General features: G+C 38.5%; 1 protein-coding gene across 11 annotated transcripts in view; it reads right to left on the bottom strand.

Moving 5' to 3' along the window:
• Positions 1 to 19,493, bottom strand: part of NRXN3 (neurexin 3) — a 1,027,951-nt gene that overhangs the window by 24,854 nt on the left and 983,604 nt on the right. For 6 of the 11 annotated variants that reach the window (XM_074910039.1, XM_074910048.1, XM_074910049.1 and 3 more), the window contains one exon: positions 13,691 to 13,775. In XM_074910039.1, the coding sequence (XP_074766140.1) occupies positions 13,691 to 13,775 (85 nt within the window). The remainder of the gene's footprint in view (positions 1 to 13,690; positions 13,776 to 19,493) is intronic. The other 5 variants (XM_074910050.1, XM_074910046.1, XM_074910047.1 and 2 more) reach the window with 1 other exon arrangement.

The raw sequence follows: 19,493 nt of genomic DNA, 5'->3' as shown, positions 1-19,493 counted from the left end.
TGGAGGTTTGAAAGTGAAAGAAAAATTAAGAATCCAAGGTCTTATTTCAAGTCCTGCCATTCAGACAGCCCTTAAGGGCCTGGTCCACAAAAGGATTAACTATCTGTTGTCAAGAGTATAAATCTAAAATTTAGTTCTTTGAAGCTCAGCTGCACTAATATCCACAAAGCTCCTCTCAGACACTGGAAAAATTATGGCAATACAGCTATAAGATGTTGGAGCGATTGGACATTCATACATGCAGCCACCTCCACAATCCAACTGCTAAAATACATTTTAAGTAAGCATGGCATCAGAGATTAAATCCCAATGCAATACAGGAAACAATATTGGCTTTATAGGGATTATAAGGCAAAAGCACTACCAATCAATACCAATTGGTACTCTAAATATCATCATAAAGCTGGGCCTTCACATAAAGTCTGTTTTTAAAAGTACTCCAAATGGCTCTTACCTCATTTGGTGCTCAGACTCCTAATTAATTAGATTTAATAGAAGCTAAGCAAATTTGGTATGGAAAAAGAAACAAAACTGCTCAAGTTCTTCAGGATATTTTAAACATTTCCATGTGAATACAGTGTTCTTACACAAGGAGTGCCAAGCCTGGCAGCTCTTAAGAGTTTCTTAAACTATCTGAATTGGCAGCTTGCATTTGGACACTTGCCACCTACAAGACAGGCCAAGAGAAAACTTGCTGTTTGTCATGAGGAAAGAAAGGTCATCTGGAAGGCAAAGAAAAAAAATCACTAGAAGAATAACAAATCTACTAGTTCGATAGTAAATGAGTTATAGATGACTGAGATTCATTTTTTCTTTGGTATCAGTTCTTTGCTGTAGAAAGCACTACCGGAATGCTCATTCTTCAGCAGAGAACTGTGTAAATACCTTTTCAGAGAAGGTAAGATAGAAAAGAAACTACTGCACCAGGTTTTCCCGCTCTTCCCGTATGGAGGAAGAATTACTACTAACAGAATGAGCTAGACACACAAATGGCTGCTTTCATCTTTAAACAATCCTGTTATTAGAACAGAGGTGCTCCAGGCACAACATTTGCAGCTTGTTTTACCAGCTGTTTCTAAAAATATCGCCTTAGTGAAGGAGATTTTTATCCCTCTCTCTCCAGAATAATTTTTGTTTGCTTTTCCTTTCCATGGGAAAACAGATAGATATAGAAAAGAGCATATGTGGGAATGCTTCAGGGATGGACTTTAACATTGCTATTCAAAATATAATAAAAAACTATAAATTAAACAAATGAAGATGATGAAATATACTGGCCCAACTCCTTTAATAAATGTAATCAAAGGTTTTATTCTTCTAAGACAATAGGTACAGAGCTAGTGACAGATGTTCCCTATGGAGTAAAGTATGGTATAATATTCTGGAGAACCTAACAGGGGAGAAAGTTGAAAAACTGAAAAGCAGTAGTAAAAAGTTCCCAAGTTAGTTAAGGATGAAGGTTACTAGTCATATTTTCAGAAATGAAAAAAAAGAGACATGTAGTGAAATCCCCACACAATACTGATGAGTACAAAACTTAAATTTACTTTGTTTCACAATAAGATACTTTGTTAGAATATGAGCTTTGCTTTTTTTTTTTTTTTTTTTTTAAACCCATCAATTTCAAAATGAAAAGGCATTTTAAGATGGAAGTTGAAATGTGCATTTCAGGAGTCATAAAAAATTTTCTTGTTTTGGACCTGACACAGAAAGTTCACAGGAAACTAGATGGAGTACCCACAGTACTTTGCCAACACCAAATCTTAAAAGAACTAGTGCACGAACATTTTCAACTCCCTTCCCTTCTCTCTATTCCCTTTGGGCTTATGTAGCATGCTTAAGCATGTGAAGTAAAGGGTTTCAGGTAAACCTAAAAACCTCTTGGTGATTTTATCAGAATATAAAAGTCAAAAGTCATTCATCTTCATCAATGCATGCTCAGAGGTCACTCTATTGCTGTGTGGGGCATGTCACAGTGCTTCTCCCAGGGGAAGGCTACCCATCAACCATGGGAATAAGGGCAGATCTGTAGTACGTCTGGTCTACTGCACAAAAAAGTACTTTTTTTGGTTTGTTTTAGATATATACATACTCCTGCTACACTACCATGTCCCTTGACTTTCTCTCCAGCTGTCAAACTCTCCTTAATCCTCCCCACAGCTCTCTGAGGGTCCCAGTTCTCTGGCAGAGATAAGTGATTCAGAAGCTCGCCAAAGGCACCTCCCTGCTGAGAGCTCAGATGTCTGCTGGAGGGCCTCTATTTCAGACTATGCCCAGATCTCACACCTGAGAGTCACACTTGCCTGCGCTGACAAAATACCTCCCCCAAAGTGCTGGGATGTACTAGCTGCTTTATGGGTTATACAGAAGCTGAAGACTTAAATTAATAGAACTTAACAGGAGTATGAGAAAGAGGATAAGGCAAGATTCAATCTATTTGTTCCACATTTGCTTGTAAAGCTCCTAAACAAGTTTATTCTACTCTATTTCAGTTTCCCAAAATGCTCCTTTTGCCAGAACATAAACATAGTAATAACATATGTACAAATATATACACATGTATACACAGAAAGAGAGCATGTGCATACACATGCTTTGCAATATCTTAATGATCCATGTTTCAACATTAAAAGAATTAGCATACAGGAGAACCACAGATTCTCTGTGGATCTGTATTTCTCTGGAGAAATACAGATGTCCAGGCACTCCGCATTAGACTTGTTGCTTCATGGAGACAAGGCAGAAGAATAAAGTAATATTATATTTTGGTACACTAGAAAACACCCTGAACTAATTATAGGGTTATTTTTGCTTTTTGTCTGTCAAATACAGAAAATATAGAATTTATGAAGCCCCTAAGATTTCAGCAGTGAAAATCTGTAGTTGCTAAAACTAGTATCTAAAATCAGTCATACCGGTTTCAGTACCAGAGGAAAAAAAGAATTATTGAAATCCATAAAAAAAAAAAAAAAAAAAAAAAAAAAGCTGAAAATGCTTTGCACTTCTGCTGTCCCACAAAGACGGAACATTTATTCTCCCCTTTTTGATGTCTCTGACATTTATTGTTCTGATACTGAAACACAGAAGTGTTGGAATTTTCTTGTTGCTCTATAAGAAGCTAATTTTCAGATTTTATATGTTTGTCTGTAAAATAGTTGTTGTACCTGTTGAATCCCAAAAGAAGAACTGCTGATCTTGTAACACCACCCCATGGGACCAAACAACTTCAGATTTTATGAATCATCAGAGGTAGAAAAATGAGTCCTTGAGTGTGGCTCTTTTGTAAGGTTTTAATAATATATTTATTAGCACAATGAAAATGCAGAATAAAATATGTTGCTGAATTAGTGGACATCTGAGATTTCAAATCAAGTCAGTCTGATTTTTTTTTTTTTTTGCTTCTATGCCTAGTTTCAACACTGGTATGATCTTTGTCTCCTGCTCCTCACACAGCATTTAAGGTAAGTGTTAACAATTCACATCACTCAGGAACTGGGATTCCCAGCTGCTTACAGTTAGGATAAAGTACTGATTTCTAGCTCTTGTGATTGATTAATAAATTAGAACTGAAATAGAGAGGCAGAATGAAGGCAAGGTAATAAATAACCCCTTTGACATAATTATAGGTTTTGGTATCTCGTGATGCACTTGGGTTGAAAAGGGAAGTAGAATAGGTTTTCCTGCTCTACCAAGGTATTGTTCCAGGTGGTATAGCTCATGTGAACAGCAGTACCTTTGGGCTTCTAATATGTAAGGTACCTTCAAGTCTAAGTGTGATGAGCAAAAGAAATATAAAATAAAACCATTTAGAAGCAAAAGTATATCTCTGTCCCTAGTATCTGTAAATGCTGAATATGTTTTCTCTCTAAATGATATTATGCATCTTTCAGAAATCAAATCGTTTCTTCTTGTTTAAAGCTAACTAATCAGTTGCTATAGACGTTTAAGGGTCTAATATACATACATTTGCTTTGATGCAAAATCTGTTCATGAGTCATGTGCTAGCTCTTCTCTTGCACCGAATGTGTCATTGGCTATTTTTTCTTTCTTTCCCATATATTTTATGAAGCTGAAAATCAAAGCTAACAGGGACAAAAAGCAAGTCCCAGCAGGTTGAAAATATCATATCTTAGTATTTTAGACATGTGTCAGCTTGATAACATAGGCACAGCACTAGAGGGATTGCCAGAATGTGACAGTGCACATGGCTTCAAGTTTAGAGAACATGCTTTAAAAAAAGACTGGAAGGCAGCAAGGGCAAGGTAGCCAGACTGTGAGTGTGATCCTGATCTCCTACTGATCTTCAACACAAAACCAAGGAAACTTACACCATCTAAGTCAGGCTGGAGAAACTGTGAAGTTTTTGAAGCAAAATTCTGTTCAGGATGCAAGTTCAAGTGATGGAAGTGCTGCTATAAAAGACCTGTATATTGTGGTGTTGTGGTTTGAGCCCAGAGGGCAATGGAGCACCATGCAACTACTCGCCACACACACAAACCGAACACATGCAGTCCATTCACAACATCAATTTATGTAACCTGAGCATGGTTCATCCCATTGCATGTGTTAACTCTAGAGGAAAAAGTGATATTTAATGAAAATGATGTCACACCAATGTCCTCTGACATGAAATACTGGCTTTTGTATCCCTCACTTGGTTCTCTCTGCATTAACAGATTAGGAGTTGTATCTACTTCATAAAAATATGCAATAATGTTACTTGTCACAGCAAGTGAAAATAGCACTTAGTACGAAAACCTTAACAGCAACATAGTTTGCTTGTACATTTTTAGTAGTTAGCGGTACAGTACCATTTTGGTGTATTGCACAACAATTTGCACATGAATATCAAAGTCCATTAAGACATTTATTAAATCTCCTTCTTTTCCTTCACCTCATTTAGCTAAGAAGTATTTCATTTACCCTGCCTTACAGGTAGGCAAATGAGCAATATAGATGTACAGTCACAGAGGGAATCAACAGCAGAGCTCAGGCTTTTTATCCTTGGCTTTAACAACTCAACCCTCAGCTCTCCCCCCTTGCTCAGTGACAAATGTCACGAGAGCTGAAGCCAGCAGCCTGCCCTGAGACAGAAAAAAAAAGTATGAACTAGCTATTTCAAGTACCATAAATCCATACAAAATGGAGTACGACAGGACCTCCCATGGCATCTCCTGTGTTTGAGGGAGCCTCTCAGTCCCTGCAGTGGAAGGCTAGTTGCAGGCATCACAGAGGCTACATGAGGCAAACTAAAGCAACCATTCAGAAGGACACAGCAGATTTACCACCACCTGGAGGTTACTGTCCTGACGCCTGGACACTTGATTTACTCACCACAATACTCCAGTATGGAGGTTACCCCGAACTTCATGATGCAGGGTGCTAAAACTCTGATTGTTCTGCTCCAACAACCTGCCACTTGAGCTAAAAAAATTGTTTCTTTTGCTGTTAGCCTTGTAACAGAACTGTTCTGGTCTATCTGACAGAGGGCAGTATTACACAAAACCATGAGCTTTTTGATTATAATTTAATTTTATAAGCAGTTGCTTTATTTAAGCAATTGCCAAGAAAAAGCTTTAGATTCAGTAGGAATTAATAGTTGTGAAAAACACAGAGATGTAAAATCTAACCTGAGCAAGCTTTAAATATTGACTCCTTTTTTGCTACAATTAATACCACTCAGTAATGTTTCTTGGATCATATATGAATTTAGAAAACTAAACTGAGCATAAGATCATTGGTTCTTATTGGTGAAAGAAAAGCTATCTATTTATCCCTCTGCAAGTACAGGAAACATATCCTGGATAAGTTAAATGAAATAATTAAATGAAATAATTCCATGTTGGGACCTGAACGTATCCCATCACTTCCCTCTTCTGGTAACTCTTAGCTTAAACAGGTAAGCCTTATGTCATGCTCTTGTGAGAAAAGTTCACAGATTTCATCATCTCATCTTCCCTGCGGAACAAACTAATTACTGCAAAACACCTGGCTAAAGGTATGTGTAAGCATGCTTTTTGTGATGTCGTGAACACTATCTTCAAGAAAACTGGCTGCCTCTTTCTCCACTAACTTGAGCTGATCCACTGATCCCAGCTGATGCATCGTAATGCACTTGAGGCCTTCTGTGCCACTAACATTGACTGGGAACGGAATAAAGGATACCAGGAAATGTATTGCTGTGCAAGCCAAAGGATGTTTTTTTCTAAGTAGTGTTTCAAGTCTAAGCAGATGCCTGAAAACTCAGCTTGTTTTCTTCTGCCTTACGCATCATTGCACATTTATGATGCGTATGGAAGAAGACACTCCAGATGCGTTTCCAGAATTCTGTTCAAGATACTCCAGTAAACATCAGCAAGACAATTTTTATCAGTATTCCTAAAGAGGCAGACATCACAGGGACCAACAGAAGACTGACCCCATAGACTGAAGATGCACTACTCTTAAAAATCTTAGGTACGTCCTACATTTTTGTCTAGCTACAAATGAACTATGAATTGTGGATTTTAGAAATACATTCACATAATTTCAGCTGCATGTGCACAGTGATATTCCCTTCTGAAGACTGCCTTTTATAAAAAGGTCTAGGTACTTCCCATTTCACATACAGCCTGTACCCTCTGTGGTGTTTTCTGGTGCTTGAAGCACAGATAACAGGAGTTCTTACTCCAAGATGTCAGCATGCACACACATGAATCCCCTAAAAAGCTGTATAAGAAGTCACTTTAGCATTATGCCAGTAAACCATTTCTAAGAGTAAAATGATAACAGAGTTTGAAAACTTTCCAGCTGCAAACTTCGCCTTTCTTAAGAAGCTGTGTGGACATCTTGCAACTTCCAGCCCGAAGCCTCAGCATGACACTCAGAATGTCATTCAAAGCTTGGTGCCCCTTTGTGGACTGCGCCCCAGGCAGGTGGGGAGGGAAGGAGGGGAAGGGAAGGGGAAGAGGGACAACAGAGCGGCAGGGAGCTACACACCAGCTTACGAACAGAGAACAGAATCACATAACAACACTGGACCAATGGACTCCAAAGACACACTGACAAGACAGATGGACACAGACAAGACAGAAGATTGCTACTGAGAAATAAAACAAAAAAAGAGAAAAAAAAACCCATAAAATTAAATGGATATATAACGCTGAGGCTGCAAGAAGCAGCCAACGGTACTGGCATAACTCTTCCAAAAAGAAGAAATTATAATACAACTGAAAATTAAAACTGAAACGATATCCCCCCAAATCATACACTACGGGCTTGCTCGGTTAGCCTGACTGCGTAGCTCTGATGAAACACAAGATGGCGTCATTACAGCCCATGCACCGGTTAATGAAGGCCACGGTTAGTTAAATCAGCTAAACTACAGCATGCCATAAAAATGATCTTGCACTGACCCAGAAATAAAAGATACGACAGATATTCTGCATTGCAATAAAATTCTTTTTATGCCATCTGCGGTTTGTAGGGCTTTCTTTGTTGGAAGAATTTTTCCTGGGAGAACGCAGGGGTAAAGGGGAGTCTTTTTTTTTGTTTGTTTTTTTGCTTCTGGGTGTTTTTAATCTGAACTCAAAAAAAAAGGGAAAAGGGAAAAGACAGGATAGAGGCTTTGAAGAAGCTTAAAAAAAGGTAGGGAGAAAGGAAAATAAAAAGAGAGTGAGGTAAGAATCTTCATTCTTTTTCACACAACTTTCTTGGGATGTCTCAAAATGTGAATTTCTTAAGGATGGCAAGAAAAGATTTTGTTGCCTTTATCGATTTGCAGATCTATATATCTTTCTTGAGATGATTAAACCATTATTTTGTTGGAAGAACTCCAAAAATATAAATTGAAAAGTACAGCAATGACTTTAAAAATTAAAAAATAGCACTATGGCACCATCACGAGCCAAAAAAAGGGGAAAGAAATATAAAATAAACTAAAATATCAATCACCAAAAATTCATGCGGCACAAGATGAGGTGAAACGACAGAAAATGTTCTTCAAATATATACAATGTATATATCTATCTATATATACACAGAGTATGTATGTATATATCGATGGATATACCTGTATAATTTTTCATTCTCCCTGCCCCACCCTACCCCAAGGCTAATTGGTAGATGAAACTATCAATTAAAATTAAACAAATAAATAAAAGAAGAAAGAAAAAACTCTAACGAAAATGAAAGTAATGTGCTTTGTTCACCAAGAAATAACAATATCATGCATCTGTCCACACTAGCCGATGCCAGGGTTAGATGAAGGCATGAATTTCTGTGTAAGCATGTGATTGGATGATAGGGGCTACTGCTGATATTGGTCATTTATTACTTTAGCACATATACATATAGACAGAGGTATATATGCACACTGTATACATAGTGCATATATAGATAAAATATCCTCATGGGTGGGATCTTTGGAGCTTACATAGGAAAAAAGACCAATATGCTGGAAACCAAACTTGGCATAAAATCCTAATACAAAAAGAAAACAAAAATTCCTGTAAGTCATCTGCATGATTGATTAGTAAAACTTGTTGGTTTGGTTTTGTTTTGGCCATAAGACCGTAGCTAGGAAATTCATGCTATTACACCCTGGGAAGTGCTGCGGATGAATCCCCCTCCTTCGGGTCCATATGGTATTCAGCCTAAGAGCTGGGAAACCTACTTCTCTGCATACTCTGAGGCAAGTGCCCAACTTTAAAGGCCATTTCTTGTTCACAGCATGAGAAACAGAGCAGAACTGTTTCAGAGGGAGAGACTGGGGGTAACTGGGCACTGGATTTGTGGGGAATGTTTCTCTGAGGTGACCAGTGAAAATTCCCTGGGTGCTTCAGGAAGAGTGATGCAGGTTATGGAGGCCAAGAGCCAAATCAGCACTTCTCTTGGTTTCTTCAGCCAAGGTTTCTTCACTTCCAGCATACAGTTTTTTGTACAGTGCTGCCTGATTAAAGCTTTTTGGAAGAGAGATTCTGCTTGGTTTTGGCAAATAAATCTCTGACCTGGGCAGCCCGCAGAGTTACCAGGTTCTACAGCTTACATGGGTGGAAACTTGAGTGACCTAGCCCATAAATCAGAAGCCTGAAATGGAAGTGTACAGGCCAGTGAATTATAGATACAGACACCATACCTATAGGATATGCTTCTCCTGTGTATGGATATGTGCTGCAAAACACTGTGTAACTTCCAGTGCAAAGAACTGCAAATTTTGGTATCTCTTTGACATCTGTCTCCAGTCTGTCATGGGAAAGGTTTAACAGTCTGATTAGACAATGCCAACCTTATGATACAACTTTATGAGCCTTTTGAGAAACAGAGATTAAATTTCTCTGGAAAAAAAAATCACCTAGGAAATTGTTGCGCTGATAGGCTGGCAACTGCACCAGGAAGACACATGGGCTGTGTCAAGTCAAGGAGCTAGGACTAAGACCTAAACACCATTTCTAAAGGTTACATTATGAGCTTCAGGCCAACCAGCGAGTGTTTGGGTCTTACTGTTTTGAGTAGTGCAATGAGCAGCTTGGGCTTTGATCCCAACCAGTTGCCCAGCCACCAGCATCCAGCCTGGTGACAGAGCACTGCACTAATGGACAGGTTTAATGGGAACAAGGGTAATGGTATAAGAAAAGCATAACTATTATCCTCAAGACTTTGAAGTCTCAATAAGATTAGATTGTAGAGGTGCTCGTCATTTGACTGGAAAGAGATAAATGCTTTCTTTCTTCATGATGGTATAGTGCTTTCTAGTTAGGAGTTAAGATTCTTTCAAAAAGTTTATGCTCTGAGAGCGGCTGAGTGACTAAAACACCACCACAGAGCTGTTTTCAAAAGCACAGACTCGAGACCCTGCTTCAGTTTCGAGGCATTGAATATTTGAGTCTCAGATCTACATGGAACAGTCCAGAAAAGAGTCCTATACTCATACGAGAGAAAAGCATCATGTTTCTGGTGCAGAAACAGGTACTGGGACAAGCGATATTTCCAGAGATAAGAGAGGGACTGCTCTCGACTGTAAGTAAATGTTTCTTCAGGGCAGCTGAACAGTTTTATGCCCTCTGTATCATTCACAGTAAGTTATTCTGGGACACCTAAAGATCTAAGGGTATCTAGGCTTGTCTGCAATAAGATGAATAACAAGTAGGGGTTTTTTTTATCTCTGAACCTGCATTGACTTCTTTTTCATTATGTAAAATACAAGTGGGTTTTGGATTCACAGCTGTCATTGCCAGCACTTGTTGGAAAAATTCCTTATGCATACATACACGTCCACAGGGAATGCCTGTAGGCTACCTCAGTCAGGACAGGTCCTGTAACAGGTCCTGGTTTCTAAACAAGGGGATCTACAGAAATCCCAACAGAAATCACTTTTGGAAGAGGGGCATAGTGGCAGCCAGCCTGCTACAATGTCTCATGCTAGCCAGGAAAATCCTGAGGGGAGTAGAGTGAGGACATTGCCTTTACATCATCTTCTTTTAAAGAGATGCAAATGTCCAGATGCAGATCGTGTATTTACTGAGATTCAGCTCTTAGATTCAACAATCAGAGTTAAGTGGCAATAAGACCTTGCAAACACTTCTCATATGATATTTAGACTCAAATAGTACATGATTTTCTGTCTTTTGAACTATCTTTGAGTTCACCAAAACCAAAGTCTTCAAAAGGACTGTGGGGTACTGCCCTTGATCCAGGACCAAGACGAGAGTCATACATTTAGATCTTGGGATTTGTTTTTGACCCATATGGAATCTGAAAGCTTTTGATTTGCCAGCCAACATTCTCTGCTGCCCTTGTCTTGGTTATTGCACAGGAGGTTCATAGTGATGTATATCATATCTCACAGCTGCAGCAGTGAGTTCAGTAACCTTTGCATTACTGGACCATGGCATTGAGGGTGATGGAAGGCCACATCCTGGCGTTTGGCAGAAACTCAAGAGTTTTAAAAGCTACACATTGTTAGATCAACAAAAAGGAGCCTGTGCTGGGTTAGATCACTTAATTTTCCATTTGCTGCAAAAGGGATCAGGCAAACCAGAAGAGTGCATAAAACACACTGACCATTTAACAGAACAGGATGAAGCAACTTCAAATGGGCCCAATTAAAAAAATAAATGAAATTTTAAAAAATCCAAACCTACACACTAGAAAATACAAACAAGATAATCCGGATCTTTTCTTTCCACGATGTATACATTTAAGTACAAGATCTTGGCCTATGGTCAGAATCCTGACTTGGTGAAGTGTAAAGGCAAACACATCTGCTCAGCCAAACTAGCACCACTGGATTTTGATAAACTGGCTCAGATTGATTTAGTGCTCCAGAGCAGAATGGGCTGTGTGAGTGCTTTGATACTGGCTGTATTGCAGACATGGTTCTACCTTCCCTTGATGCACTGGGAATGAAGACAATAAGACAGACAAAGAAACCTGAATGAGGAGCACCATAAACCTGTTACTTTTGCTTCTTATGATGGTCGAATGAGTTAAAGGACCTTCATATCCCTTCTCCTGGTGACTTTGTACACCAGCACCTCTGAAAGCAGGAAACCTCAAAATCTGGAAGTAAATTTAATCAGCAAGGACCATCTGGGAGACTTTTTTTAAAGATAATCAGGCTAACTTTTATTCTCAATGCCATAGTAATTCCCAAGAAAAGATTCAGATTTCAGTGGCTCACACAGATCACCATCCTATGGAGGACGAATTGGATGTGATAAAAGATACTGGGTGAAATCTTCAAGAGTGTCTAGTAGTTTAGGAGAGTACTTTCAGCAAATTTTAGTGAATCATATTATTTTTCTTTTATAGCTGCCCACTGTAATTCTTAGCAGGATTCTCAAAGGCAAGTAATTTTTACAAATCCAGTTTGTACCTGTTTGTAACATTAGATTTCTAACTGTGTCAGGAGAGAGGTATTTTTAGTCTGGAAATGTTGCTCTAAAGCACTCTAAAATTTCATGCTAAACATCTCATTTTACCAAATTTCTCCTAAAACTTTGATTTTTCCACTGGCCACACAAGCTGAAAACATTGCTATTACAATTTCTAGTATTGAAGTAACTGTGATTTCTGTGTTGAAACATAAATGACAATAAAGTACAAGAGGAGTAATCTGATAAGGATCTTGTTTCCTCCTTTAATTGAAATACTTGGTAATTAAAAAAAAAAAAAAAGTCTTCAAATGTTAGTGAAGCTTTAATGAAATGATTCCTATCCATTCACTTGCATATCAGTCGTGGTACATTAGTCCTTTTAGCATGGTCCTATTGATCTCATGCCTCACTTTCATGATTATCACCATGCTGGCATTTCATTACTACCTTTATTCAAAATCCCAGTACCCACACTGTTTATGCTTCACAATCTAGTATTATTTGGACTGCTTTTCTGCTAGACGGGAAGTTAGAAAGAGATGGGAGTAGGCTGAGCTATCTGTTAGCATCAGTCATGTCACTGCCTTCCCTGCCATAATAGGGAAGAATAAGCACAGAAGTTCCCAGCTACAAGGCAATGCCAATCTCAAGTTATCACAGGACCAAGTTCTACCAAAAATGCAGGTACAGCATGACAAGTTGAAAAGAAATATGAAATAACTGGCCTTAAGTGAATTTTAATGTTATTATTGTATTAATCAAATGGCTTCAGGAAACTAGAAACAGAACATTTATAATGCTTTCTTGGGATTTTTTTAAAGACAAAAAAACCCATCCCAAATAAAACAAAGCAAAAACAAACAAAACAAAACCCTAAACTATTTATATGTTTCACTTTTAAGGACAAAAATTCTAACCAAAGTCCCTCTTTTTCTTTGAAATGTACACAGAAATTCGATGATGTCTGTTCTCTATTATAGAAATGCTTAACTCATGGCAAGCCTCAAAAAAGAAGACTTGAAAAAGCCTGTAAGAAATAAAATAGACTGCAGTTGCCTGCTGGATATCACATCATATATATCACCAGAAAGAAAAGCCATCAATTTATCAAAATGTATCTGAAAGGGAGAAGTTGAGTCAGTTCCACATGGCCAGTTCTTCTGACTCTCTAATGGATACATTTTGAAGCATCACTGCAGATAACAGGGCAAGCATTACTACTAATTTTGTTATGTTACAACTATGTTTCGGTGCTCCCCGATTTCTTTGGGCTCACAGGAAACAAAATTAGTATAAATACATTACCATGTTAACTGTACTCAAAATCCCATGGACAAATGTATCGTTTTACATTCCATCTTCAGAGCAATTAACAAAGATTAAACAATGCTAATAACTCATTATTGCTTCACTTTTGTTTCTCTTCTGTTTTTTAAACATTCACCCTCCCCACTTCACAAATCTATTATTTGTCACATGCCACACTGATATTTTTGCCTTACCACTGTGTCAGTGAAGTAACTGCTACAAACATGAACTATTAATTAGCTGGGATCACTTTCAGAAAGTCTGTCTTTCCATACAAACAACTTTATATTAACCAAATAGAGACTATATATCTGTGTTTTGGTGTTGCCAAGTCCATGGGATCTGATGCTTGGCTGTATAATTTTTATTTTATATGCAGTGTATATATACATAAGTGTATATATATACACAGATACACACATATATATACATATATAATTATATATGTATACATTCACACACATATAAAGATATGTATGCATTGTTTTTTGCAAATGAAATCAGAAAGCAAGCAAAACAAGACTGACCTGACTTACCTGTACTGGGCTCACAGTCAATGAAATCTTCATCATCACTGGAACATTCAGCTGACGAAACGATGTCATCTGTTGTCTGGCATGTAAAGGAAAGAAACAAAGGAAAAAAGAACAGAGGAAAAAAAACATAAGATACTTGGAAGTCAAAAGGCTGTTACAGAGGTGGCTAAGCATCCTTGAAAAAGAAATATTTCAGAATTGTAACTTCTGAAATCTTTAACTTGTACCAAGCATTCCAGACATGCCTGTGTAAATGTGCCCTCTGTGGAGCTGATTGCCTGTCGGAGGAACAGTGCTTTTCATGCGCTGTTGAATATTTCAGGTGCACACAGGTGCAGTGTACCTGCCAGGCTGTTTAGGTTAGCAGCCGGATCATACTGTGCTGTTGAACACAGTAAGTACAGCGGGCTACACCACCTGCTTGGTCGGCAAACTGTCCTCCGGCAGCCAAGGTAGATGTGTCTGGTTGGGACGTGCTGGGCTCCTTGATAAATACCAATACCACATAGGGCCAGCCAGAAGGCACTTACCGAGAGGCTTACCATATGAGGCTGTTCAGGCTGAACATGCTTTCTGAAGAGAAAAACGTACAAGATAGACTCAGATAATATGCATCACCCAGACAGCCAGCACTACTCTTTGCTGTGATGTAAGATGCATCAGTCAGAAGCAGAGGTAATTCCTGCTCTGCTCATGCACCTCTTGGGCTCGGAATCCTTTGTATTTACCCAGATAGTAAATATCTGTGCAACCCATTTATTGCACAATGAAGCACTGCTGCATGTATCAGGTATGCCCAACATGCAACCTCACCTGCTTGCTTGCCAAGTGAACTGTGACATGGCTGTGACTGGGCTGACAGGCAGGGAAGTCTGGTTCTAAAGGGCTTAAACCAAACTGTGACTGTTCATAGTTGAACTTACAGTTGAACCTTACAGGTTTCAGCCCCTTCCTTTGCATTTCCAGCTGATGATTTCTTTTTTTTTTTCTTTTTCTTCCTGCTGCTGGTCTAATTAATGAGCAGCATGTACTGCAGCATGTTAGAGAGAAGTGTACTGGCATCTCTACCCAGCAGCATCTCCTGTGTGTAATTGCTGCAATTAGTTGAATTAGTAATGCAGACCATTAGGGAGAGTCTGTGGCAGCCTCTGGACAGGTTGTAATGTTCCTGCACACAGTACAAAATCAACCCAGCTCAGCAGCATCAGCTCAAACCATGGCTTGTGCTGAAACTGTCTCCCTTAACAACATTTCCTTGCAGAGAGTTGCCTATTCTGCTGAGCAGTAGGATCAGTGGGATGATTCCTGAAACAAAACAACTGTTTCTTACCAGGCAGGAAGCATTGCTGAAATCTCAGCTCCTCAGGAGCAAGGGGGGCTGTACTTCAGTACTCCAGGTGAATATTCCTGGAATCTCACATGATGACAAGCCTTCCAAATCCTTATTCTTGAAAAGGACTCTCAGCTTTAAATAAGGTCTCCTTTACATTCCTATGCCTGAGATGGATGTCTCCAACATGCTCCCTCTTCTCTTCGCATAAGTGTTCTGAGGTCTCAACCTTTTCTTTAGCCTCCTGTGGTCCTAGCACTATCAAGTCCCTCTGTACCCTGCCACAAGTTCCTTGCTCTTCCCCTCTCTGTATTTGAGCTAAGGAAAAAACCAGAACCGAGCAGTCAGTCAGAAAGATCAGATTGAACATAATATTCCTTTATTTTTGGTTTATGAGTGAGCCAAGAAAGAAAAATAGGATCGGTTGGCTGTAAATTAAAATTATAAAAACAGAGTATCCTTAAAAAAACAGCCATGAAGTAAGGGAATTCCTTTCATACATGTTATTCAGTCTTACACAGCATTGCCATTTGGCAGTGTTTTGTAGGACACAATCTTGCAGTAGTCTCATGCTTAAATATTTTCATTAAATAATTTTGTAATCTTGCCTCAGTGAAGAGGCAAGATTAAAAGGAACTGGAGGTAACATGTATAAAGCAATTTTCTGCCTTAAATGCTAAGGTCATTTTTAAAGCATCTTCTTTCAGTCATAGAAAATGAAAGAACACTGTTGAAATCCTGGTGACTTCTGTCTTAAAACAAGCTGGCTTTAAAGTTTGTTCAGTGAGAGGTCAAGAAAGGAGAAGTGCCCAAAATATAAATCTACTTTCTACAATTCTTCTGGTCCTGTCATATACTTTACAAAACATTATTTTCCCAAAGGAACCTAGCCACTAATAACTTATACAGGGACGACATCCTCTAACAGTAGCAGCTGTCCCTGGGTTTTTAGTTTTTAGTTTTTAATTGCACCACTGTAATTTAGCACAATAAGTCAACAAAACTATACTGCAAGACATTTTTTAAGCAGGTGAAATGTAGCTAGTGAAACTGGAGATTTATATTACAGTTGTCTAAAGTACTTGTAAAAGACTGTTAAGGATAGCACCATGAATAAAGAATAAACTATCCATCACTTCTAGAAGACTTTGCTCAGACAGTGCTAAGACCCTGGCAACTGGCTTTGATTTCCAGGTTGAATTTAGAATATGTGGATTTTGCTTTTAGTTGAAGATCAGACAATTCACACGTAGGGTCTCATAGAAAAATAGTGATGATTTCCCTCAAGTAGGAAATAAATGTAAAAATTCTAACAAAGTGCGGTTGACACATCAGTTGCTATACCTATCTACTTACTCACTTGCTCATATCTAGGAGCTTCATGCAACATTAACTTGGAATCAGATTCAGTTGAATTGACAATGTGATTCAGTATTTGTAAAGAATAAGGAACTCCTTTATAACTTTTTCCCCCCCTTGCTTATTAGGGGCAACATATGAATCCAGAAAGGTATCATGCCCAGAAAAAAAAAAAAAACCAAACAGGTGATATTTCTTTACACAATGGTTTGGTTTTCTTAAAAAAAAAACCCCAAACCTGGGGAACTCCTTGCAATAGGATACTGGAAGGTAACAAGGATTTAGCTGCATTTTGGAAGGCAAAACCGTATATCCAGAGTTATTAAATCCGCCATACTTAGCTTGGGAAGTCCCTGTGCCACAGATACTGAAGATCAAAGAAGTATCACTATTTGCACTGTCCTGTTGAGGACTCTTTTCCCGAGGCCCCATGCATTTCCAGGGCCAGCAGCAGGGTGCTGGGCAAAGTGAGCCTCTCTGGCCTCCCAGCCACTCTCTTGCATAACAGATCCTGAACACTGAGGATGAAGAATTTTGAAGCGAAGATGAGCAGGAGCTGAAGTCATGAAGCTTGGCCCTTGTTTATCTTCCTGATCAATTTCCCATCTAATCAGCAGCTTAAGGACCGCATATGCAACATATTTATGCTGCATTCTTAGATATGTGTTCTAGATTTCCTTCTATGAAATCCTCATGCATATTGTGGTGGTTCTGAATGGAGAAAACCAGAGTCAGACAGACTCAGACAGAATGTAAATATGTGATGTGCAGTACTCACCAACCCTGCCAAATCTGACCTTCATCTGTGCTTTTTTTTTTTTTTGTGACTGGTTCCACATTTTATTCTATTGATTAATTTCTGTCCTTTTCTCCCTGTCTCCACTGCAAGCTATTTCTCCCAATATTCCAGTTTTCCTTGCTCTGTGATTGTTGCTTGTCCCATGCTGCTGATTTTGTACATACAAAAATGAGGGTTAGAAAAGGAGAGAAATCTCCAAGTGGTGTTAGACTTAAGTCAAGGTCATTAACGAGATCTCTAGAAACCACAGAAGAGATAAGTACACTAATCTGTCTTGCCATTTCCTATCTTGTATTTTTAATCTCAGGACTTTCCATCACAATTCATCACTAACTGATTTTTCAGTCCCATCACATATTGGTTTTCCATGCACCTTCCGCTCAGATACCAACATCTGAATCATCCTAGAGGAATAAAGCTATTTCAGTGAGAAACAGCAGCAAATTCCTGGCCACAGAAACAGAATCAAGGAAACCTCCAAAAGATCATAACTTCTTGTATACGGATCCAATCTGTACCTTTCAAAACACTCCCAAAGCTGAGAATTTTCACTGGATGATTATTAAACTTGTTGCTTCCACAAGACAGGAGAAGCTAGTGAGCAGCAACCCCAGAAATACCTCCACCAATGTTTTTTCTTATCAGAAATGGCTCACTGTGAGGCAATATGCAAAACCAGCTATTCCATTTCTGGTTCCCTCTCCCCATTTTTGAAACAGTGATGATTATACTCACCCATTGGCCTCAGGGGAGGTAAGTGCATTAATTCTTTACTGTCTGCACAGTGATCTAGAGGTGGTGAATGCTAAACATTCTTACGTACAGACAACATGATAGTAATGAAACTTCTCTATATGTTATGATGGAAATAATGTTTGTGTTTCATTGGAAAGAACATGAGAGAGGAAATATTTTTCTATTCCATATATGAGCTAAATTCTATATTAAAAATAATAATTCATACTATACTATTTTTTAAAATATGTATTTCATTTTTAAAGAATTCCAGCTTTGAAATTACTTGGCCCTGTATTAAAGGCCATAAAACTAAAGATAGGTATTATAATAACTTTCAATAAAATCTCGCTCTGGCAGGAACCCTTTTTATTCCTGCCTCTGAAAAATTTTTTATGGCATTTATATTATTATTTTTGCTCTCCCTCTCTCCAGTGTTTAATGAAATTGCCTTGGAATAAAACTGGGGTAGAAGAAAGTGCTAAACTCCGAGTCCACCCTGGAGGATTTATGGGCATATTTACCTTCAAATTCTTTCAATTTCACTGAATTGGCTTCCCATTCCTTTCCATGAACTATTCGTTCTGTAATCACCTCCTTCTAATTATTCACTCTAAGGGCCTCTTCAATCTCACTATGGTGATGGTTCTACATCGTTGTTCATTACATTGTATGTACTCATGTGGGATGTAAAGTGCAAAGAAAGTTTTGATGACATGGCAAGACCTGCTCAAGATGACTCCACTTCTGTCCAATCTTCCAAGCACCCAAAGCCCTTATTTATGCGTCAGATGCACAACCTTTGCTCCTTTTTCTACACAAAATGGCAGGTGCTGAATCTTCCTTTTCCAACTACCTCGCTCTTTGGGTGCACCATTATTTGCGAAAGATTAAGCATACTGAGTAAAATAAGTCCTGTCACAGAAGAGCTTTATGAAATTATAAATAACACACCCAAGAATGATGAAGTTCTCACTTCTATTAGGAGAGAAAAGACAAGGACGCATAAATTCAAACCCCAGACAAATTCCTCCAGAAGTACATACATACTTGGCAGTTGCTTCACTTGGTAAAGTAGGATTCAGTTTTCCTACTTGCTTTTTGCTTGGAAGTCTTTTGCGCACTGTACACATTACTTCCAATTCAACATCATCATTTGAAAAGCAACGCTTAATGCTTTGTCATGAGAGAAGTGTAAATCTCCTTGCCACCAAGGAACCACAGTTTATAATCCTTCTTGAAATATGACCACCACAAAATGCCAGGCACAAATATCTTTCCAACAGTGGAGAAATACAGTTGTATTAATACGAGCAGTGCATTTGCCTTTCACACCTAAAATGTACAGAGCTGAAATTCAACAAACTTTTCTTAAATCTGACCACTTGTCTCCCTCCACTGCTCCTATACTGCTGTATTTGCGAAATATCTCAAATTTATTATGGAATATGGACAATGTACTGTCTTCTATGCATAACAGTATACAGTACAAATGCTCCCACAGAATGGCAAAATGTTAGTGATGCTGTTTTGTCTTCCAGAAACCAAAATATTTCTTGGCAAAGAACAGG

The sequence above is a fragment of the Athene noctua genome, chromosome 6, assembly GCF_965140245.1.
Source record: "Athene noctua chromosome 6, bAthNoc1.hap1.1, whole genome shotgun sequence".
NCBI lineage: Eukaryota > Metazoa > Chordata > Aves > Strigiformes > Strigidae > Athene > Athene noctua.
Note: the sequence above shows the minus strand (reverse complement) of the source record. Positions and strands in the feature narration are given on the sequence as shown.